This window comes from Callospermophilus lateralis, chromosome 7, assembly GCF_048772815.1.
Source record: "Callospermophilus lateralis isolate mCalLat2 chromosome 7, mCalLat2.hap1, whole genome shotgun sequence".
In the NCBI taxonomy this organism is placed as follows: domain Eukaryota; kingdom Metazoa; phylum Chordata; class Mammalia; order Rodentia; family Sciuridae; genus Callospermophilus; species Callospermophilus lateralis.
Window position 1 is genome coordinate 101,331,133 of NC_135311.1, and position 24,967 is coordinate 101,356,099.

General features: G+C 38.1%; 1 protein-coding gene across 3 annotated transcripts in view; it reads left to right on the forward strand.

The window, feature by feature from the left end:
• Positions 1 to 701: 701 nt before the first annotated feature.
• Positions 702 to 24,967, forward strand: part of Usp24 (ubiquitin specific peptidase 24) — a 131,193-nt gene continuing 106,927 nt past the window's right edge. For all 3 annotated transcript variants that reach the window (XM_076860291.2, XM_076860293.2, XM_076860292.2), the window contains exon 1: positions 702 to 1,170. In XM_076860291.2, the coding sequence (XP_076716406.1) occupies positions 850 to 1,170 (321 nt within the window). In that variant the 5' untranslated portion in view covers positions 702 to 849. The remainder of the gene's footprint in view (positions 1,171 to 24,967) is intronic.

Here is a 24,967-nt window from a genome sequence, read left to right on the forward strand (position 1 = left end):
TGGGGGTTCATTTCAACCGGTGTTAGGGGTCTTCGGGGAGCGCCTGGGTGGAGGGCACGTGGGGGCGGCGTGCGCGGTCTGGGCAGGCAGGTCTGTGGGCGGCGGCGAACCGGGTTCCGGCAGCGCGGCGGCTGAATTTCCTTCAGGACTGCGGCGCGCTCCGGGAAGGGGTGGAGGTGGATCAGCGCGGCGGCGGCGGGGCCTCCGGGATGGGGGCGTCTCGGGCCGCGCCGCTCCGGGAGGGGTCCGGTGGCGGCTCCGAGTGCCAAGGCGGAGGCTCGGCCGGCTCGGGGGACCGTGGCGACGCTCCGCGCGGCAAGCCGCGCTCCGCTTCGGCCCCTCCCGTCCCGGGGGAACCTGTTGCCGGAGAAAGGGGCGGGCGGAGGCGAAGACGGCGGACCCTCCCTCTCCTCTGGTCCGATCGCCCGGCAGCCCTTTCACCCTTCACACGCTCCGCGCCGCGACTCCTCCCTCCGCTCCTTTATTAAAAACAAAAACAACATCACACGGCCTCCGCCACCCAGCGACTGGGAAGAGCCCCGCGGCCGCGGCTCGTGCCGCTTCCGGGAGCGGAGGCGCGGCCGCGCGCCGGGAGGAGGAGCAGGCCAACATGGCGGCGCGCAGGGCTGGGCCGGGTCGCCGCCGCGCCTGAGCGCCCTACCGCCCCGACTCGGCTCGCGGCGCCCACGCCCGCACCCAACCTGGCCCGGCGGCTGCGAAGCACGCGGGGCAGGAGCGCAGGGGCCCACTTGGGCGCGGGGGCGGCGCGGAGGAAACGCCGCGCGGCCGCCAGGCCCGGGACCCGCAGCTTAGCGGCTCGCCGGCCGGCGCAGCCCGGAGGCCCGAGCCATGGAATCAGAGGAAGAGCAGCACATGACCACGCTGCTGTGCATGGGCTTCTCGGACCCCGCCACCATCCGCAAGGCCCTCCGCCTGGCCAAGAACGACATCAACGAGGCCGTGGCGCTGCTCACCAACGAGCGGCCGGGCCTCGACTACGGCGGCTATGAGCCCATGGACAGCGGCGGCGGCCCCAGCCCCGGGCCCGGCGGGGTCCCGCGGGGCGACGGCGGCGGGGACAGCGGTGGCGGCCCCTCCCGCGGCGGGAGCACCGGAGGTGGGGGCGGCTTCGACCCCCCGCCCGCCTACCACGAGGTCGTGGACGCGGAGGTGAGGTGGGCGTCCCCTGATCCCCGCGGGAGAGGCCGCCGGGCTGGAGTCCCGTGGGCAGGGGACACACCCCGCCGGCCTTGTATGGGGAGGGAGTATTCGACGGGGACTGTAATGGGAGTGTGTGTGGCGGGGGTGGGGGGCACACTGAGAATAGAGCCCCGGCTTCAGTTGGGGACGGAGGTAAATTGGGGTCAAGTGGGAGAGGGACTTTTAGGGGAGGAGTCCGAAGGGGAGTTCCGGATGTGGAGCCGGACAGCCTGTCGCGGTGAGGAGGGGTCTCCTGGGCTTCTGGTTCAGCACGCCCACGCTGTGGGCCGGGGTCGGGCTGGGAACGAGGGTGCAGACCTAGCCATCGCTACGCGAGCCTGACATTCGCCTGGAGCCGTAGATCGGAAGGACTTGCGTGTGGGGTCAGAAATGGGTACTGGAAGACCAGGTTGGGTCCCAGATTTTGTGGCACCAGGTTGGAGTGAAGGATTGCGAGAAACTCCAGGTTCGGACTCAGAAAAGGTGGGATGGTCCAGCCAGAGTAGTGGCCTGTCTTTGCTAGGGTCAGAGGAAGGCTGTTGGGATTAGGAATGGTTTGGGGGTTTTTAGTCAAGGGTTTGGAGAAGAGGACGTTGACCAGGGTCTAAAATGAACAGGGACTGGGCAGAGGCCAGGAACGACAGGAATTCATAAAAGGTTGAAAGGAGGCTCAACTGTAAAAAGGTGTGAGGGAATAGGGTTTTACTAAGGTCCGGTAGGTATCAAGGCATGTAGTGGGGATTGGTAAGAGGCTTGGCCAGGAACGGGAGCTGGGGAGGGACCAGGCAATAAAGAGGGCTGAAATTGGAGAATGAAGCTGGGACCCAGCCTGGAGGGGAAACGCTGGCCATAGGAAACGTCAGAAATGAGGGGAAACTAGACTGGGTAAGGGGAGAGTGATATGGAGAGATATTGGAGTGAGAAGGAGTCTGTTAAGAAGGGGCTGGCAGTGGCCTTGCTCAGAAATCTAGAGTGGAGAAAACTAGGCCTTTTAAATTTCGGATGTGACCAAAGAACATGGGAGATGACAGACTTGTAGTAAAATGAGGGAAAACAACCAGAAGCAGCAGTACTTACGATTAATTACTTTGCAGAAAAATGACAGCTCATGGCAGGAAATTTGATTAGATTTATTGGATAGTGCATTTCAGGGTCCAGGAGCTCTCTTTGGCCTGACCACTTAAGAACACAGATCTTAAGTTAGAGGGCTTGTGTTTTTAGACAGAAAAATGAATTTGGATAATTCTTAATGAAGCTAAGACTTCTAAAAGAATTTTTCCTGAGCAATGTTATGTCCATTTGCAGCAGTTGCTCAGGCTGAAGGTGGCACCTGGGAAAAGATGTCAGTTAAAAAAGACCCTGTTTCTGCACAAGGTTTTTTTTGTTTGTTTGTTTGTTTTTTGTTTTCAGACATTGACATATTTGCTCCATGGCCCTCTGTTACCCAGTAACTCAGCTGTGTCATTGACTAGTATATGGAAATAAAGACTTATTCCTAGTTTGGGAATTTTAAAAATTTCTGTTAAATAACTACTTATGCTACGTTAAGAAATCTTGAGTTTCTCATTGCCAGTCCCCATCACTCTTTCTTCCCTTGTTTCTTACAGTTTTGACCCAGCTTTGAAATCAAGAAGAAAGACATTGCTTTTTTCTAAAGGTGTTTGTATAATTCTACAAACTCAGTGCTTCCCCATTATGGGAGAATTTTTGTTTTAGTTGTTGGTCACAATTTCCTGTGATTTAAAATCAAATTACAATGCTTGTGGTATGTTAACATTAGTTTACTGTTTGCATTTAAGACTTTCACAGAATCAGGGATGGCTCTTGCATCTTGTCAGGTGAATAACTGAGGAGTTTACAATCAGGTATAATCCAGAGACACTCTTTCTGAAGCAGTATCAGTTCTTAGTTTCCCCTTGACCTGTAGATTTGGTCTAGGGAAGGCTGCATCATTTACTTTTGAGAGTGGAAGAGAGCTGCTGATAGGGGCTGCCCTACCCCTAAGTATACTGGCAGACCTGCAGGGTGATACTTACCTAACACATGGGATCCTGGTGAGAGTGTTTAATCCAGAGTTTGCTTCTTTCTTCATGCCTGCCACCTTGCTGCTTGTGTATTCTTGCTGTAGAGAGTAGGAAATTGAGGCTTTTGATTCTCGGAAATGGAATAGGATTGTTTATGGATGTCTATAGCATGTCAGCTCTGTGTTAGGTGCTTTATATATTTTATTAATCCTCAATGGAATATTACTATTTTGGTTAGTAGCAGAACTTGAATTTGAACCCAGGTCTGTGTCATATCAAAAGCCAGTGTGCTTTCCACTGTTATCAACTCATGATTTAGGACTAAATTCATTTGGTAGCAGTACAGATAACAAGGAAAAATACAGGGAAATGAGGCAAGTTTTGCTGTTACTTTGCAAGTCTAGAAATGATGTGGTGAGTACCTAATCAAGGTATCAGGACTAGAATGAATAAAAGGAGAATCATAGGGTTTTTTTTTTTTTTTTTAGAGCAGAAAATAAGAAATTAATAATTAGTTCATCTCCTTTGTTTTACTGATACAGCCTTTCAGGCCCCAAAGGGGAAGTGGCATATCTCTAGAGTCAGCTAATAGAAGAGGTGAAGTTAGAACTCAGGCCTCTCTCTGAAGCCAGTGCTTTTCCTACCAGCAAGCTAGAACAATATGCAGTAATGAGTTAAAGGGAAAGAAGAAAAGAGAGGGGTAAAAAAGTAGTTAAAGATTGTCCGCTTAATTTTATTTCTAAAAAATGAGTACTTTATTTAAAATTATATATATATTTCTCTATGACATTTTAGTTTCAGTGTGTTCTTAAAAATGTTTGAGAATACATAGAATGACATCTAATTGGTTACATAGAAAAAAATAAAGCTCAGTGGTATAGTGTGTGCTTAGCATGTGCAAGGCCCTTGATTTGATTCCCGGCACCACGCACAGACACATATACAGAAAAAAGACTTGATTTATTTTATGTTTGTAGTGTGGGGACAGCAGTGATTTTCACATTCAGTAAACATTTAATACCTACCATGGCCCAGGGGCAGGGAATAGAGTGTCCAACAGAACATAGAGTTTACATTCTAGTGGATATTAATCCTCAGCTCTTATTTTACAAGAGGTGACCTCCCAAGGTCATGTGATGAGTTAGGGAAATCAGTTTAGTAATTCAGGGCCGCGCTATAATTAGGATTTGGCTTAAAAATCATAATTTGGAAAAGTAAAAGCAGTTAATTTCTGTTTCAGCAGAAGCAAGGAGATTGCATTTAGAGAGACCTAGATATCTAGCAAACCCATGGAACTGCATAAAAAACCACCTTTTTAATAACTTCCAATTAAGTAAAGCTTCACAGAAAAGCTGTGTTTGGTTCTTACTAGAATTGTTGAATATTGAAAAAGATCTAGTTTTTAGTTTTTCTGGGTCTCAACTGGACCTTGAGAAGCTCTCTGATTTTGATTTTGAATAGCATTACTTTAGAGCCATTCTATGGCAGATAGGAATCTGTTCTATTATTACCAAGAATGAGACCTCACAGCTGCTCTAAATAACTTCTCCTGATCTTTAATAGCCCTACTGTCAGAACTCACCACTGATACTTGTGGCTAATAGGAACCCCTCTGACCATACTGAGTGCTATCCCCCAGTTCTGCTCTCCAGAGCCCTGATGTTGGTCCCTGTGATCCTGCCCAGGGGATTAGTGGAAATCTGAAGCAGGTATCCTGAAACTCTTATAAAACTTTAACAATTATGGAATGTATTATTTATATATATATATATATATATCTCCCAAAAATTTAAATCACATTTATTTATAGGTCTTTAACTTACCCCATTTCTACCTCCACCCCTTTGGTAGTAAGTGTAAGTTATAAGTGAGGTTTATATTAAAATTCATCTTCTAAAATTAATAACAATCCTAGTATAATTGTGGAGAAAATATCAAGTGAGCACATTTTAGTTAACCATTAGTGATTTGAAGTTTAAATATATAACTTGTCATTTGTAATTTATAAAACAATTAAAGGGTTTTTTTGTTTGTTTTTTTTGGTACTGGAGATTTAATCCAGGAGCAGTTTACCACTGAGCTACATCCCCAGCCCTTTTTATTTTGAGACAGAATCCCACTGAGTTGCTAAGCTGGCCTTGAACTTGCAATCCTCCTTTCTCAGCCTCCCAAATTGCTGGGATTACAAGCATGTGCCTGGCTCCATTTAAAGGTTTTGAGTAAAAAATAAAATAATTCCTCAACTCAATTGAAAGTAGATGAAATAAAAATAGGAAATCTGAAGGGTGAATCAACAGCTAGGTACAGTGACTCACACCTGAAATCCTAGAAGCTTGCGAGGCTGAGGCAGTAGGATAGCACGTTCAAAGCCATCCTCAACAATTTAGCACAACCCTAAGCAATTTAGTAAGACCCTGTCTTAAAATAAAAAGGGCTGGGGATGTGGCTCCATGATTAAGTGCCTCTGGGTTCAATCCCTGGTACAAAAAAAAAAGCCTAATTTTAAAAATATTTCTTTTAGTTGTCAATGGATCTTTTATTTATTTCTATGTGGTGCTGAGGATAGACCAGGGCCTCACACATGCCAGGCAAGCGCTCTACCATTGAGCCACAACTCTAGCCCCATAACCTGGTTTTTGAAATAAGAATTTCTCTATGATCATTGTATGTATCTACTTTGGGAATTAGGACTGTGAGTTCATGTAAGGGTTGAATTCTCACCTTGTAATTACTTGGTTATTTGCTTTTAGAATGAAAGTAATTTGGCATAAAGGAAGTACCTTTTGTATGTTGTAAGTGCTTGATTCTAGTGAAATCATTGTAGATCATGACAGCTTTATATAGCATAATATTAGTAGCCTAAATTTTGAAACCTTTTTCAGTACTAGAAAAGTAAATACAATGGTTTAATAATTTGAGAAAAAGGTTTCTAGTAGGAAAATATGTGCATGTACTTACATATGTATATGACTACTACTGCCTGAATAGTGTAGGATGTTCATTTGAATCTGAGTGTGAAAATAATTTTTTTTTTCATTTTCAATAAGAAAGTATTAAAAAGATCTAGTAGAATCCTTCAAATCTAAAGTTCAGTTTTCCAGGAAACTTTTCATATTTGGAATACCAGAGAGAAATAAGAATATATAAATAAATAACCACTTTTCAAATAAATTCATAAATGTAATGCATTTCACTCATTTTTGCTTAAACTTCATTTATATATGTATGTATTTTGTGGTATTGGGGATTGAATCTAGGGTGCTCTGCCACTTAGCTACATTCCCAGCCCTTTTTATTTTTTTTGTTTTGATGTATGGTCTTTCCTAAATTGGGGCAGCCTTGAACTTGAGATCCTCCTGCCTCAGCCTCTGGAGTTGCTGGGATTACAGTCTTCTCTACTGAGCTCCGCTAAATTTTATTTTAATTTTTTAAACACTTTTAAGTAAGACAGTTTGAATAATTTTTAATATTAGGTTTCCTATCAAATTAGAAGGGTTTTGTAGTAGTCCAAACATGAGGTGATAAGCTCTTAGAGGCAGGCACATTTGGCAGTAATAGGAAGTGACAGTAGTAGCTCAGTGATAAAATAGAGTCTGGAAAACTTTAAAAGCAGTCTAGCTGGTTTATATAGATTTGAAACAGCTTTTTGTGCATCATACCCCTTAGAGGATAACTGTATTTTTAATGATGCCACAGCCAAGAAAACATTCCAATGTGCTCTGTTTAAGAAGGGTCAGGAATGTGTAATATAGTTTAGTAAGGTTCTAGTGTTTTAAAAAATGGAGAACTTTGGATGCATAAAGAAACAAGCTTCAGATACTTAGAGAATTCAAATAATGGGGATATATCAGTCTGAGGATATTAGCTAGATTTGCAGAGGTTCTACTAAGAAAGTTGAGCTTCATTTTCAGAAGAGTAAATGTGTTTTTTCTTTTTTGTCCTCTCTTCCTATGGGGAGTTTTAGTTTCTTTTTTTAATCTTGTATTTCTCATTCTTATGATTATCAAAGGAATTTTTACTGTTTAATATTTTCACAATTTTCAGTCAAATTGATTGATAAACCTTTTGTTAAACTCATATTGATAGTAGGTGACAGTGTTCATGTCAATGGTGAATTCTTGGCAAAGTATTTTTATAGCCATTTTGGTTTTGTGTTGCTTTCAGGTTTACTTCTTTGTCCAACAATGAGAAATCTGACTTCCACCATTGATGGCTTACATTTTTCATTTCTCCTTATGTGTGTATTGGGTGTGAAGGAAGTAGAATCTACTTGTAGAGATGCTTACCTTAAGCCATTCAATGGAATATATAGCTATGAATTTGAATTGTTTTTATTTGCTCTGAAGGAAAGAGCTAACATAATTAAGGCAAAATTTTATTGTAATATTTTTTCCAGAAATGAGAATGTGTCAGCCATGATGTAGAGGTCTTTGGAACCTTTTCCTAGGGCTGAGTTGAAGACTTGATTGTCCTCTTAGAGATAAGTAGTTCCTTAGGTACTCAATAGTCTGAAGTAAGCTTCATTGTTCCAACTCAGTGGCCTTTCCTGTAGTGTCTATCCAGTTATTTGAATTGTGAAATTTGATTGACGTAAAAGTATCTTATAAAACAATAATTTAATAAACAACATGATACTTGGCATTCTTTATCAGCAGGTTTCCAAAATGGTTTCTGATATTAGTCTAACTCGTTGGTTAGACATTCTATTATCAAGAGTGGTTTCTGCTTAGTGTGCTTTTAGATCCCAGCTTTTCATGAATAGGTCAACATTTCTTTTGCTTTCCTTCTTTTCCATTTCTCACTCAATTATATTGTCAATTTGGTTTGAAAAATTTGAAAACTGTGCTTGAAAATCTAGCATTTACCAAAAGCATTTTGGTAGCGATTTAAGATGTATTTCAGCTCCTAGAAAATATGAAGATATTCCATTCTGTAAATGGCAGCACCGTCATTTGTCTTCATTATTCTAGACTTCCTTTACTTTCTGAAACATCTTCCATTTCTAACCCTAAGTAGTTTTCCTTCCCCTACCCTTACTCCTCTGGATTTGTTCATGTCCATTTTTTCAGTCTTTCTCTGTGCAACAGTGACCCCAGAATGATCTCCTTAAAACACAAGCTTTAACAAAGGATGACTTTGATCACAAATATTTGGTTCTTTATCTCCTGTAGATAAAATCTGAACTCTCTTTTAGGTCTCCATACTGTCCTTATCTGCCACCTTCCTGTTCTGTGCTCTCCCTTTTAGGTTAGATGCAGTCACTTCCCCAGTCTTGCCTCTGTCATCAGCTTCTTATCCACCTGGCTAACTCTAATTCATTCTTCAGGGTTAGCGCAAGTGCCACTTCTTATTAAGGAATACTAGTCTCATACCACTTACATTTCCCCACTGCATTTTGCATACACACCAGATAAAACAATGATGCCATTTAGGTTTAACAAAAGATATTTATATGTACATATCTTCCCAGTAAGCTTGAGACACAGAACTATTTCTTTTTCTCTCTTTTTCTGTAGTACTCATGGCTTTTGATTGGGTAGAGAGATTGACTGGGTGGATGGATGGCAAGAGAATTTTAAATGGAATGAAACAAAAAGCCAAATGGTATTTGAAAGAGTAGTATACCAGCGATTTGTGAGACTGTTTCTTTTCAGGGTTCAGTTGATTCTCAGTTTTCTTCTCTATAAAGTGGGCATTTTAGATTGTATCTGTAATTTTTTTTCATTAACCCTTTTGAGAAATTAAAAACTATGAGACCAATCATATATATGAGATTTAAAATAAGCTGATGCTAAAATATTAATACTGTTATTTTGGGGTGATGGGACTACATTCTCCTGAATTTAAAAAGCTTTCTTTAATGTGTTTTTAAAAATTATTATAGACCTTATTAAATACATATTAAAGTAAATAACAGACCACAAACTGGAGTGGTTGCCTATTAAAATGGAGTAGTTAAAAAGATAATATTGTATGATTCTTAGAAAGATTCACATAGACTTCAAAATTACTTGAAGTTTGCAACTGAAGAAAATTAAATATTAAAGAGATTTATTTATTTATCTATTTATTTATTTTTAGTCTAACTGAAGCATAGGAAAGAGTGTTGCTTCCCAGTATATAATTGGAAGTTTTATTTCAAAAGATCTAGAATTCATATTTGATTTTATATAGTTATTTTATAGTTTGTTGTTTTGGTGCTGGGGATTGAAGCCAGAGGTACTTTACCATTGAACTACATCTGTAGTCCTTTTTGTTTTTTATTTTGACACATGGCCTTGCTAAGTTGCCTGTTTGGCCTTAAATTTGCAATACTGCTTCAGCCTCCTGAGTCACTGGAATTACAGGTGTGCACTACCACATGCAGCATTATTTTATAGTGTCTGGGTATTTCTGACTAAGAAAACCGAGAAGTTGTGAATTAGCAGGAGTTGGCAAATTTGAGTCCAGTGTAAGTTTAAGAGCACTTTTAGTTAGTTTCTCTTCCTGCTCCTTTTCTTCATGCTCCGCCCCACCCCCAATATCTCACAGCATTTTGCCTTTTTATATATGACTCTAGGGTGTTTTATTGACCTTTGGTTTATCTTCCAGCCTTTGAAGACTCCCAAAGGTCTGTGACTATTTTGAAAACATCTCTCTTTAGAGGTTTTGTTCTTTTTTGATCCAATACAGATGTATGCTAGACTGACACAACCTTCCCTTATACTTGTGTTCCTGTGACCTGCAATGGTTTTACAGTTGTTGGGCTATTGGTAGCCCCCAGGCACAATCACTCTGCTGTTTTCAAGCATTGTACTCATTTGAGTCTTCCTTTCTTGTCTGTTTGAACATTTTTAGGAGGGTGGGACAACTATTTCTGTTATCTCTATTAAAGGGAAAATAAAGAGTTCCTAAATAAAAACACTAGATTTATATCAAGTAATGGTTTAGGTCAAATTCCAATAGTAATAACAGAGTATAGGAAAACTTCAGAGCATTAGAATAGTTAATTGCCCATTTAACAAACTATCCATTCATTCAGGGTTTTTTTTTTGTTGTTGTTGAGGTCTCACTGTGTCCTGGGCACTGAGGTAGGTGTACAGAGTAAATGCAATATTGGATGAACCCAGTCTGTCCTTTTTCTGTTGTAGACTTGAGGCTGGTAGCTTTCTTTTGCCCTAAGTCTAATTAATTACAGTATTTGATTTCAGTAACTAGAACCCTTAAAAAGTTATGGGTTAAACGTGAAAGAGTTTAGATCTATCAAAAGCTTACATGGGACTAAGATTATAACTCAGTGGTAGAGCACTTACCTAGCATGTGAAGTATGTAGGTAGTGCCTCAAGAATTTTTTGTGATGTAATTTGATCTAAAGTGTTGTCCACTGCCAAGAAACCAAGTGATGATTTTTTTCAAGTATTATTTTTTAGTGATGTGGAATGTCTAGAATTTGTAGTTATTTGATTGTTAAATGTTGAATATTTATAGGTTGATATTCTCTCAACCTATCTTTTTTAATACTGGTACTAGCTATTTTAATGAAGTTGGGGATATTTGTTGTTGTTGTGAAAGCATAACTTTTTTTAATATAAGCTTTTACTAGAATAAAAGAAAGTAGGAACTAGTCTTATTTTAGGCTAGAAATCTCTTAATGACTTTTTTTGGTTTTGATACTGGGGATTGAACTCAGGGCATTCAACCACTGAGCCACATCCTCAGAACAATTTTGTATTTTAGAGACAAGGTCTCACTGAGTTGCTTAGGGCCTCGCCATTACTGAGACTGCTTTTGAACTCATGATCCTCCTGACTCAGCCTCCCAAGCCATTGGGATTATAGGTATAGGCCATCATGCCGGGCTCTTAATGACTTGATAATTAAAAAAAGAAGTTACTTTAAAGCAAGAGGAATATTGCAAATTTTGGAAAGACTTCAGATGATGAAAATGGCAGCAATTTTGTAAATGAAAACCTGTCTGGGATTAGTAACATTAGGAATCCTTAGTTTATTATTAGTATTTTGCTTTTTGTGGTCAGCTCTATATTGGCCTATATATGGCTCTATATTGGACTTTGAAATGTTAGTAATTTTCATTTTGTGAAATTTACTTCTCATGATGTAGTCCTCATTTTGGAACGTTCTGATGAATTATAGTAGCAGCAGATTCTCCTGTATTTCACTAAAGTGACAAAGTATATTAAGAAAATGTCAGATCTCTGTTGATCAACCAGTGTTGTTGAATCTCAGTGTTTAAATTATCCCAGCCAAATATATTATATAATATATATATAAAATATATATATATATATATATATTATATTATATATATATATAATATATATATATATAATATATATGTATTTGGCTGGGATAATTTAAATATATATATATATATATATATATATCACAATAAAAACAATTGGTTCATAATATGTATACAGATATACTGACATCTTTAGCTGGTAACAAGCAAGTTCTATTTATTTTTTATTACTGAGTTTTATGTGTTTGAAGTGTGTCTGTGGAAAAGGAATTCTAAGCATTTGTTAAGAATCAAAGAACAGAAGTGATGCAAAGTGACCTGGGATTCACCCAGTTTTAGTGATTATATATGGGAGAGATATTAAGACTACTTAGCAAGATATACTCTATAGAAAAGAAATTATTTGTAAACTGGATGTGTTTCCAGCTATTCCCACTCCTTGTTCCAGTAAATAAAAAGTTCTGACTTAATTGAAGAATTAAAAATTTAAGAATTAAAATTGAAGATTTGTTTCAGAGTTGGAAGAGAACATGGATTCTTGGGGTGTTAAGTCTTATCATTTGGGGATGAGAGTCTTGACTCTTGGCTCATTAGCAAAGTCAGGATGGGAATTCAGCCTTCTGTGTTTTGTTACTTTTCCACCCATTCTTTTTGACCTGAGGAAGTATTTGACAATAGGTCATCTTTAATGTATCCTTCCTCAGAAACTTTGTGTATTTTAATCATCATCACTTCTTTGTTAGCTGTAGTTTGAGTTGGGGGGCATAGTTGCCATTGAATTCTCTGCTTTCTCTTTCATCGTTTTTTACCTTTGCAATTATTCATAAGCTCATAAGGGTGGTGGGAGCTGAGGAGGCTGAGCAGCCACCATCACCTGTGAAGTGCTGGGTCAGGCTATCCACTTAACCCTGGACAACTGCCCTGTTCACTGCCTAAGTCTATCCACACACAGTTGGACATGGGTATTTGATAGTGCACAAATCTCTTGAAACAAATAGCCTAATTTAATAGTTGTTTCGGACATGACACATGCTTTAGTTCCTTAAAATTGCCTTTTTGTTCTCTGTGTATTAAACACACTGATTATCACAAATACCATCTGGGGTGTATAATACACTTGCAGGTTTGAATTAAACATTTTTAAAGTTATTGTATTAAAACCAACACTGGGCCTAGATTGCATATTTTAATGAGCCCAGAAATAATACAGTATGTATCGATGAACGTTTGGAGAACACTTCTAAAAACTAGGCGTAAAATATGTCAGATCCTTTTATGACCCCATGCATGTGCATGTGCCCTTTTTCCTACTTGGCATGCCCTCCTCTCTCCCCAACTCTTGCCATATTGGACCCTAGGAGTTAATCCGTAACTCTGTCTATGTGGCATCAACTTGATCCTGCCTTTTATCCTTTCTCTACAAAAGTAGATTTAACACAGGCTTGCAGTTGGCAGAGGTAGGTGAGAAACACCTCCTTATTTCCCAAAGGCTGACATGCCCAGTCTTCTTAATCACTTTGCTCCTAGTTTTCTCTTGGGGCTTGGTGGAGCATAACCTTCCCATTATTCTGCCTCCCATTTGTTCTCCCCTCCTCCCTAGTTAGAAGTCCCTTCTTGAATTTGAATGGAAGCCCTTACATGACATAGCATTTATTCCATTGTATTGATTCTGTTCTGCTATTTATCACCCATAATGAGTTATGATTCCTTTGAGGAATGGGTCTGGTTACCTGTGTTTTCCATAAAGTCCAAGGTAACACTTGACATAGGAGGTGCTAAGTTAAATGAAAGAGTCAGTTCTGGTAAATATTTAGTTTGTATCATCATTAAGAAGTAACATTTCCCTCTACCTAGATTAGATTATGCAGAGGGAAGGGGTGGGAGGGAAGGGGAGGGAATGTGGGGATAGGAAAGATAATAGAATGAAACAGACATTATTACTGTATGTATATATGTTATTGTATGTATATATGTTACTGCATGACTTATATGATTCTGTGACATGTACACTCAGAAAAATGAGAAATTATATCCTATCTATGTACGATATATCAAAGTACATAAATGCATTCTAGTGTCATGTATAACTAATTAAAACAAATTAAAAAATTAAAAAAAGAAGTAACATTTCTTCCACTTGTATATCAAATAGCCTCTTAAAACTAATCTTGCCTAAAAGTTTACACCACAGCTTGAATGTAACATAAGTTTTTTTTAGTAGTCTATTAGCATATTTCTGTTGCAGTGTTTAATCTAGTATTATTATTTGTGGGAAGGGACTTTAAAAAAAATTATTGCTGTTGTCTTTATAATTGACTCAATTCTGATGTAACACATTAATTAAATTTGAGCTTAGGTACTCTGTATTCTTCCCTTTGCTTTATGTGTTTTCTTGAGCTTGCAGAAAAATGTTATACACAAGAAAGAACATAATAGACATTTAAAAGTCAAAAGAAGAACACTTTTTAGTTTTTAGTAGGACTATTTGCTAGTCTGTTTCTATACAGCTTTGTTGTGTGACTTATTTGAGTTCTGGTTCAGTAAGTAGAAGACAATTTGCAGAGATTGTCATTTAAAACAGGAAACTGATTTCTAGTGTTGTTTTTATTTTAGATTGCCATATTTGTTTCCTTTAAAATAATGATTATTGTTACTATTAATCTGGTGAGTTTATTTTGAAGTAAAGCTGTTGAGAGAAAACTGAGGGATGAAGATACCAAGTCATCCCAATATAAAAAAGGTGTGTGGGGGGTTTGGGGGGAGTAGGAGGAGGAAAATTATAGCAGTATAGTAACCATTTGTTTAACACTAACAAATACTCAAATGTCTTTGTCTCTTGTCTGACCTGGGAAAGCTAAGATACAGCCCCAACTTTTAAGGAGTTCATAGCCTTGCAGTGCCCTGAAGAGTGTGAAGAGGGCCAACTCTAGATCAGATCACTTGGGTTGCTTTTTTAGAATTGCTGGTCCCTATCAGATCCCTAGCTGTCACAGGAAATTCTGACAGAGTGAAGATAAATGGATAAAGTACTAAAATGTTTAGAAATAGTCAGCTACAAATCCAAAGTGGATATAATTTGATTTATATAATAGATGTATTTTCCCCAAGATTTTATCTTTAATAATTTCCATCCTACAGAAAAGTTTTTTTTAAAAAAATACATTGAATACTTGCATACCCTTCTCCTTGATTCAACACTAGAGACATTCTGTCACATTTCTTTCTTTCCTCTGTCTCAAAAGGCACACCTGAAACTTCTGAAAATAAAAATAAGTTGTAAACATTATGACATTTGATTCCTGAATATTTCAGGATATATCCTCTAAGGACAAAGATGCTTTTCTGCAAAACTGCAGTCCTATTTTCTTGCCAAGGGAATTTAACATTAATACAATAAGCATTTATTAATTAGTTCATATTTAGATTTCCCTAGTTGTATTAAAAATATTCTCTATTGCCTTTTTAAAAAGTAATTTAGGATTGAATCAGAGATTATGTATTTGATTTGAATATCATGTTTTTAAATCTAGATTCTACAATGATGTATCTTTTTAGTCTATACTTTGACATTGTTGAAAAGTTTAACCCAATTTTCTTATTGTATTTTTAAAAATTCACAATTGAATCATTTTAAATACAAAGGGCAATTTTTATTATCTGTTAGGGTAATAAGGAAAACTGAACAAAAATAACTTCTTTCATTTTATGATTTGTTTTGCCTTAGTAAGATTTTGTGGGGGTGGAGGGGTACTGGAGTTGAACTCAGGGGCACTCTGCCACTGAGCCACATCCCCAGCTCTCTTTTGATTGAACTTGTGATCCTGTGTCAGCCTACCAAGCTGCTGGGATTACAGGCACATGCGCCACGGTGCCCAGCCCTTGGTAAGATTTAAAAAAATTTTTTTGCAGTACTAGGAATGGAACCTGGGGTGCTGTACCACTGAGCTGTGTTCCACACCCTTTTTAAAATTTTATGTTGAGACAGAATCTTGCTAAGTTGCCCAGGCTGGCTCTGATCTCGGCTTCCCAAGTTGCTGCCTAGCATGGTGGCGCTTGCCTGTGATCTCAGTGACTTCAGAGACAGGAGAATCAAGAGTTCAAAGCCAGCCTCAGCAATGGCAAGGTGCTAAGCAACTCAGTGAGACCTTACTCTTAAGTAAAATACAAAAAAGGGCTGGGAATGTGTCTCAGTGCTTCAGTGCTCCTGAGTTCAATCCCCAATTCCCCACCCCCCAGTTAGAGGTGAGCCACCGCACCTGGCTTAAGATTGCATTTTAAATAATCTTTATTTTTTATTGGATTTTAGCATTTTTAGAGCCAGACTGGGTCTTTGCTATATAGGTAAACATTTTCATTTTAGAGAGAAAACTGAGGGATGAAGATACCAAGTCTTGCATCTGACAATGTCTGGAGATCTTTTTGATTGTCAGACTAAAGGGATACTACTGGCACCTAGTAGGTGGAAGCTAGGGGTACTGCTAAACGTCCTGCAGTACACAGAATAGTCCCCTCATTATCCAGCCTAAAATGTCAATATTCATGGTTAAGAAACCTTGGTCTGAACTGCCCAGCTAATGGTGGGACTTAAATCCACATTTCTTGACTTTCAGTTCTGTGTTCTTTCCACACACAAAAACTGCTGTGCCTTGCTTTCTTTCCCTTTCATTTCCCCACCTTTGACATCCACATCTTTACTTTGGATCTTTTTGTTAAGCCTAATGAATTATTCTTTGCTATAAGGTTAAGGCAAGTTAGAACATATTGCTTGATGGAAGCTGAAGAGGAAAAAGAAAAAGAAAGGTGTGTGTTAGGTGGGGGGATGTCTCCTGAAAATCAAAGGGGGATCAGTAGAGGAAAGGGACCAATGGGTGGGAAGGGGTGAGGGAAGTGGGGAGAGCTGGGAAGTGATAGTGGCCCAATTATGTTGTTATATTGTACGCATGTATGAGTATGTAACAACTCCCATCAGTATGTACAACTAGAATGCATCAATTTAAAAAATGGGGAAAAACATTGCTTGAGAGAACATGAAGTATCTTTCTAAAAAGACGTTTCAGAAATGCTTCCGTTAAAATTCTACTACTTTAAGTAAAATATTTGTGCAGAATAACCTTTTAAGAGCAATTTAGATAATCATAATAGCACTTTACTTTGTTTATTTGACATTTGAGATTACAGAGTGTTTTCACATACATTATCTTATCCAGTGCTCACAAAACTCTGTGGTTAACACACAGCAGTTAACACAGCAAATGGTATTTTTATTTCACAAGTTAGGAAATGAAGGTTCACAGAATAACATCTCATCTAACTGTGGTTAGGTAGGTATTAGCCAGAATGACTTGGAGGCAGATTTCATTTGAACTTTGATCTGCAAAAAAAGGGAACAAACAATCTCATAGTGACCTAAGTGCTTGGTCACTAGACCTTTTCAAGCAGAGATTCTGGGATATTGTTGGAGATGTTGTACAGGCCTTTATGTATCAAATAAAACTGTAGACACTGGAACAGAATAGATGATTATATTCAGCTCTTCTTTGAGTGAGATCTTCTAATTGGGAAACTAAACTTATAAATAAATAAAGTTTAATAAAATTCAGTATTTAATGCTATCGGGATAGAAGTAAGTTCTTTAAATCTGCCACATTCTCTGGAGGAACAGAGCATACACATAATTCTCCATGCTGAGATCCCTTCCCCTTCTCTTTCATTCTATGCTTAACATTCACTCATTGATTCACTAGATGTTTATTGAGCACCTGCTCTGTGCCAGGGGCTGGTACAGATTATACAGCAAGCAAAACAAAAAGTTTTGACACCATGGAGCTTATATCCTAGAGAGGGAGAGACAGACAAGAGACAATATAAGTAAAATGTAGGCTGTCATATGTGTGTAAGTACTGTGGAAAGAATCAAGCAGAAGTGAATAGAGAGCATGCTATCCTGAGTGGGTGGTATGACCAGAGCTGTTTTTTTTTTTTTTTTTAATAGATTATTCAGGAAAGTCTCCACTGAGAAGGTCATATCTGAACAAAGTCCTGAAGAAGATGCAGTATAGGAGGGAAATGTGCTCTTACTTAGGTGTTGGCAGACCTGTCTGTAAAGGCTCAGTGGGCCCTATAGTCTTATAGCAATTCAGCCCTGCTGTTGTCATATTAAAGCAGCCATAGATGATCTGCATAAAAAAAATGAGTAGGTCTGTGTTCCAGTAATGAAGGGAGGGAGGACCACAGTAGACAGTACTTTGTCAGTTTTAGCTTTAAGTGGAAGGAACACCTCATGTGAAGACCTGAATAGGAGCAGGGCTGGCATGTTTCAAGAGCAGCGGGGAGGCCAAGAGTGTTGTAACTCACTGATGAGAGGGGAGGGGGTCAGCTCCTTAACTGCTAATAACTTTTTGTTAGAATGAGGGAGGCATTGAAGATTTTAAACAGGGAGATAACATGGTCTGATAGGAAAGATTAGGAGTTTGTTTTGGGGCATGTTAATTTAAGAGGACTGTTAGATATCCTAATGCAGCTGTCAAAAAGAGAGTTGGATATATGCTTGGAGTCCAAAGAAGAGGTCTACATTAGAACTAAAATGTGAATCTTCAGGTTAGAGATAGTTTTTAAAGCCAGTTGACCATGCATTTTTAGCATGGGTAATATCAGTACAAAGGGGGCAAAGTTGGTTCTTGGGGGGGGTGAAAATATGAGTTACATCAAAGTTTAAATTTCCCTAGACACTAGTGTGGAAGGGGCCTGCAAGGGAGCTTGTGGAGTGGATAGAGTGGGGAGGACAGGTAAGGGTGCTGTCTACCTTCACCAAGTGAAGGTGGGTTTTCAAGGAAGATTATTGGATAGATCATTCAGGGAAGGCTCCACTGAGAAGGTCATATCTGAACTGACTGTGTTTAGCTGTGTTCAATGTTTCTGGTGGGTTAGATGAGATGAGGACTGAGAATCAACACACACATAAACACACACACAAACCCATATGCCCTATATGTGTTGTGATGAAGAAGTTACATACTTCCTTGGGATTTGGTTTAAATGTCATTTTTGTGTTCTAGGCTTCTTTGACCATGATTAGAGTGAGTCCCCCTTTTTTTCTAAAATTCTGAAATTTAAATTTTAAATCTAAATTCTAAAATTCACCTTCTTAACCTTTTTTAAAGTAGCATTCAGTAGCATTAAGTTTATTCACCTTGTTGTGAAACAGATTTCTAGAAGTTTTTTCCTCTTACAAAAATCTGAAACTCTGTATCAAACAACTTCTTTACCCCTACCTCTAGCCCTTGGCAACTACCTTCCTATTTCATTGAGTTTGACTACTTTAAATACCTCATATAAGTGAAATCATACAGTATTTTGTACTTTTGTGACTGGCTAATTTCATTTAGCATGACATTGTCAAGCTGTGTTCATGTTGCAGTATGTGACAGGATTTTCTTAAAAAACTTAATGGGTACCCTTATTATATTCTTTCATAGCACTCTTAGAATAGCATCTTCCCTATAAGAAGTTGTAATTTCTTATTTGTTTTCTTCCCCTCTGGGGTATTTCCAAGCTCCAAAGGCAGAATGTGTTTGTCTTATTCATCAGTATGTTCACAGCCTCTGGAAAATAACTGAGAATTTTGTGTAAAAATAGAAGACAGAGTATCTTACTTTGCGTGAAGGAATCTTGAAAATTTTGCTGAAGAGATGGTACTCAAACTGGTTTTGAAGAAGTAGGAATTTATTAGGCTGAGAAAAGGGCCTTGTAAGCATTCAGCACATTCTAGGTGGAGGAAACAGCATATAGCTGTACATGGTTTCATGACAGGATCTTGTGTGTGCATGGAACTCAGAGGTCCTCTAGCTGGAGCAGAAGGTGGCAGATGAGAGTCTGTGGAGGTGTCATATCTGAACTGACCGTGTTTAGCATTTCTGGTGGGTTAGGTGAGACTTGCTTCACCTGAAGCTTGAAGCGAGTCTGGCTGCTGTTTACTATCATCCTCAGGTTCTCTTTGATCTGGGTATTATTCCTTCAAACCAGACACTCACTGCTCTCTATTTTCATAGGGCCCATAGAAAGATTCAAAAGTTTATTTCAAATCACACAGCTAACTAGTGGTGGCAACCAGAATCAGCATTTAGATCTCTTGTGCAAGAACACAGAGTAAAAGAATTTAAAGAGTACTACAAAATTAAGAATGAACACTAGTTGCCTGTGCTAGATAACCCCTTATCTAGAATGTTATCTTAAGTTTTAATGATTCAAAGTAGGGCTTTGGAAGAAATTTTAATTGATAGTTTTTTTTTACCTTCCTAAATCTTGGTTATGGGTATATTATATAAATTTTGTTTGTTTGTTGTAAAATATTTTGCCTCCATCCTGGAGTGATGCTTTTTGAGGTCATGTCATTCTATCTATTTTTGGATGAACTGTATAATTAATATAGAATCTCAGTTTTGAGGAAACCTTAACTTAAATTTTTATTCCAGTCTAAACAAGAGTGACTATTGTTATTAGGTAAGGAACCATAAGAGATATGACTTTGGGTTAGTAAATTTACTTAAGCCTCAGTCTATTTGCTTATTGAAAAAATGAGGATGATAGTTCTTACTTTATGAAATTTTGGGAAAAGTTAATTGTAATACATACACACTTACACTCCACAGTGATTGTCCAGTGCCTGAAACAAGAACAAGGTATTCAGTAGATGTGTTAGTCTTCCTTTGCCATTCACTCATTTTATTCTCATCTTAATTGTTCTAAGTCTCCTTTACCATCTCTCTCTTCCTTCCTACCATCTATTAAAACTGAAGGGCCAACATAACTCCAGTCACTGGGGATGCCCTGAGGAAATTGGGGCTATAGTTAACTTTTTTTGTTCCTGAGATCAATGGTCTGTTAATACCCAAATCTTAAGTCCAAGTGAGAGAATAAATTCTTTAAGATACCACTTTTGAGTTACAAGATAATATCTCATGAAAACTTTGTATTTAATATCCTGAATGCATGAATAATCATCAAGGGTTAATATAAAGGACCACAAGAAATGTCAACTTTTTAGAATAGTTAGGAAATTATTTACTGTTTATAACATGGAATGAAAAGGCATTCCAGGAAAACAGTTTGCAAGCTTGAGAGACAATGTGTTAATAGCTTGGGGATTGTATACTAGCATGCTCATCTTCTCTTCTTTTTCCGGGAAGTAGTATTTAGGAATTGTTTTTGCTAGTCTGAAATAACGAAAGGAATATCAGATCTGCATGTAACTGTTTCTGAATTGGTTTGAAAATATTTCATAAATAAGGCTAACAATTTCAAGATTTAATGAAAATTATTGTAAATTTGTGACTGAATGAAATGTTCATGTTTTTCTTAAGCACTTGACATAGAATTTTTTTTTAATTAATAGACAAATCCTTTTAAAATCATCATGGGAAATCAGTTTGCCATCTTTCTATACATTGATCAGAAATTTACAAATTCTTTTTTTTTTTTTTTTTTTTTTAGAGAGAGAGAGAGAGAGAGAGAGAATTTTAATATTTATTTTTTAGTTTTTCAGCGGACACAATGTTTGTATGTGGTGCTGAGGATCGAACCTGGGCCGCAGGCATGCCAGGCGAGCTTGCTACTGCTTGAGCCACATCCTCAGCCCAACAAATTCTTTTGCGTACATTGTTGGCTCGTAGGATAGTTCAGTAATTGAGTTTAATATTAAAATAAACTTTAAGCAACGTTGGCAGTTTCTTATCCATTAATTCATATTCTTTATCTGTATTTGTGGAGTCAGTGAGCAGACAGGAGCTTATCGTTTTACTAACAAGTAACAAGCATGGGTACCTCCCCAAGTCAGTTTTGCTTCTTTTGACAAATAAACTTAAATTTAATAATTCATTCTTGTCGAGATCAAGAGCAGTTTGTTGTCCTTTTAAAAACTCAATGAAGATAGTTTTCTAAATAAATACTTAATTATTTTATTAACTGAAAATTTACATGAAGATTTTTAAAGCTTGTTTGCAGTTAATACTTTTTGTTAAACCCAGTTAAGATATTGGCTATGTTTAGCTTGTTTCGTTTGAATTTTTCAGATGAGCAAGTTTTTGTATAATGGGTAGTGACTATATATGAACATTTTTTATTATAATTTATAATGTAAAAATACAGAAAATATTTTGTCAAAATAATCTGTGTTAAATATGAACATCTTTGCTAAGCTTTGGGAGGGGGGGATGATAATCACTATACAGCCATACTATTCAATGCCAGCATTTATCAATTCCCTTGAAAACTTCAGTTCCAATAACAGTGCTGTCTTGTTCTACAAGCAAATAAATAGTAAGCCTTAGTCCGAACAGTTTTTAAACTGATGAAGTTATAGCTATTTGAATTCCTTGAATGTTCAAAATGCTGTCAATATTATGGGAATTACAGAGACCTTGTTTATATTTTCTTTTGTATTGTCATTAAAAAGATTACATGTTTAGAAAACAGCCTAAAATACTGAAGATGTATAAGTATGTATTCAACAGTGTTAATTGATTTTAATCCTAAATTGGCCAATTCAGAAATCATAATTTAACACATTAATTCATCTGTATGACTTTTCTTGGATGATAGAATATATAAAATTTAGTGTTATTAGAAAGTTTTTTAGTAAAAAGGGACATTCAAGAGTTGTTAACAAGCTCATTTCTCTTCTGCCTTAGTGTCAGAATTGTGCATCTCGAATAAAGTGCTGGATTTATATAAATATTCTAAAGTTGTTTTCTTTTTTAAGCAGCTTTTTAAATTTTAAATGAAATTGACAGAATAGCATAATGAGAAGCAGTGAATATTTTGTCAAAAAGGCTAAAAATGTTAAGGTTTTATTATTTAATACTCTTGAAAAGTAGTACTAGAGGGGCTAGGGATGTGGCTCAAGCGGTAGCGTGCTTGCCTGGCATGCGTGCGGCCCGGGTCCGATCCTCAGTACCACATACAAACAAAGATGATGTATCTGCCAAAAAAAACCTAAACAATAAATATTAAAAAAAATTCTCTCTCTTTAAAAAAAGAAAAGTAGTACTGGATTTGAAATATGACCTATACTTTCTGCCTCAAGTACCATTTACCTTGAACTACATCACATAACAAACCTATGTACATACGTTTGTTCACACAGCTTCTGAAGAAGGACACTCAAGTATTGGTGTGCCCTTCACCCTTTCCATTTCTATACTTCTTCATTATGTCCTATAAAAACAAGAATTGCATCTTTATCTTCCCTACCCCCTGCACTAAGCCTGTTGTTTAGACTGTAGCAGACCTTTGATAAATATATTTCTAATCAATTTAGAATCAGTGATCATTAGTGGTTACTTTTGTATCATTTGGATTTAGCATCTAATAAGAAAATAGTATGTTACATTCCAGCGTTTTTATTAAAAGCCCAATACCTTGTATGTCTGTTGGGAGTTATTTTGCAATAGGACAATTCTAAGCTGTTTTGTGAGTGTTCACTTGCTCAATATGTAATTTTTGCCAAGAACAGGCTCTACTCAAAATGATGACTCAAAGTATTAAACCAACCTAAACATGGATTCATATCACTATTTCCCTTTCTCTGTAATTCTCTATCTGTGTTAGCAGCAACCTCCTCAAAATGTAATGCTGCTCTGTTCTGTATCATTTATTGACTCTCATGTATTCCATGTCTTTCCTTCCCTCTTTTTTTGGGGGGGGCATAGTTGGATGTTTCTTTCCTTTTGCGGGGATGGGGGGATGGATGGGTAGGGTGGGGGGGCAGGGATTGAACACAGGGGCATTCAACCACTGAACCATATCCCCAGCCCTATTTTGTATTTTATTTAGTGACAAGGTTTCACTGAGTTGCTTAGTGCCTCACATTTGCAGAGGCTGGCTTTGAACTCTTGATTCTCCTACCTCAGCCTCCCAAGTCACTAGGATTACAGGTGTGCACCACTGCACCCGGGCTTGTTTCCTCCCTTTTTAAGACCAAGGATATTAACTGCTTAGCAGGCAGCATGTTATTTTTCACTTGTCAGGGCTTAAGTATATTATTTTTTAAATTGCTGTTTAAGACTGTTTTAATGGCAGTAGGTATTATATTTGTATTATAGGCTATTAAGTACAACTCTTGTGTTTTGAAATTCTTCTTTTCATATATTCACATAACTGTAATTATTGTTATTATCAGCCTATTTTTGTTATTAACAGCTTTATTGAGATATAATTCACATACCATAAAATTCACTCTCTAAAGTGTTCATTTAGTGTACAACCATCATGACCATTCTAATTTTAGAATATTTTCATCACTACTCCCACTTTTCACCTCTCAATTTACATTGTCTTCCACACTTAATTGCCTTCCTGTTTTTTTATCTTTATTTTCATTCCAGTTTAAACATAAAAAAAGATAATGTGTTAGATTTCTTTAGATATCATTGGTATGGAATTGAAATTTCTTTTTTTGTCATTTGTGCCTTTTTTTTTTTTTTCAGGGAGGGGGTACTGAGTATTGAACTCAGGGACACTTGCCCACTGTGCCACATCCTGAGCATTTTATTTAGAGTCAGGGTCTCACTGAATTGATTAGCACCTGCTTTTGCTGAGGCTGAACCCTGGATTTTTCTGTCTCAGCCTCCTAAGCTGCTGGGATTACAGGCATAAGCCACCATGCCTGGCTTAGACCTTTATATTTATGACATTTTCTTCATTGAAGTTAAAGGAATTTTAATGGAATTATTTATTCTAATGATTAAACTGTGGAGTGATTTGCGAAAATATTTAGATTAAAAAAACTAGAGTAGGTTTTAGGCAGTTTGGGGTTTAGTTTGTGTTGTTATAAATTAGCATGTTGTGAACAGTTCTAAAGGAAAGTCTGACACTTGATTCATTAAAAGTTGTATCTTTGCATGGATTATTTTTCTATTTAACAATATTTAGGCACTAGGTTCTTGAGATTTAGAGGTTGTCAAAAATAGAGAAGGTTCATGGAGCTTGATCCTTTGGCAAACAAAATGAATCACAAATAAATGTCAAGTTGTATTTGTGAGTAGTGCTGTGAAAGAGAGGTTCAGGATGGTAAGAGTAAGTAATGATTGGAGGAGTCTGACCAAGACTAGACGTTCTGGAAAGACTTTACTGAAAGAGTTAAAGATACACACAATATACTTATCTTTAACCAATTTAAGCAGGTTAAAGAGGGCAAAGGGTGAGTTAGAAATGGTGGCATAAAACAACCATTTGTTATGCCCTTTCTTCTGCCCCATGATGTTTAGGGCCTTATCTGGAAGAATAATACTGAAGATGATGGCTAGAGGCTGAACTCACCTGAAGGCTCCTTTCCTGGTTATTAGGGACTGGTGGGATCTTAGGTTGTAGGATAGGACAACCACATGTCACCTTTCCATTGAACCTAGCTTCTTTCATGACATGGTATCCTTGGTTTAGGGGTGTGTGCACTAAGACAGTGCCAGAGCCAGTAGGAGGCTGTATTGCCTTTTATGACCTTGGCGTAGA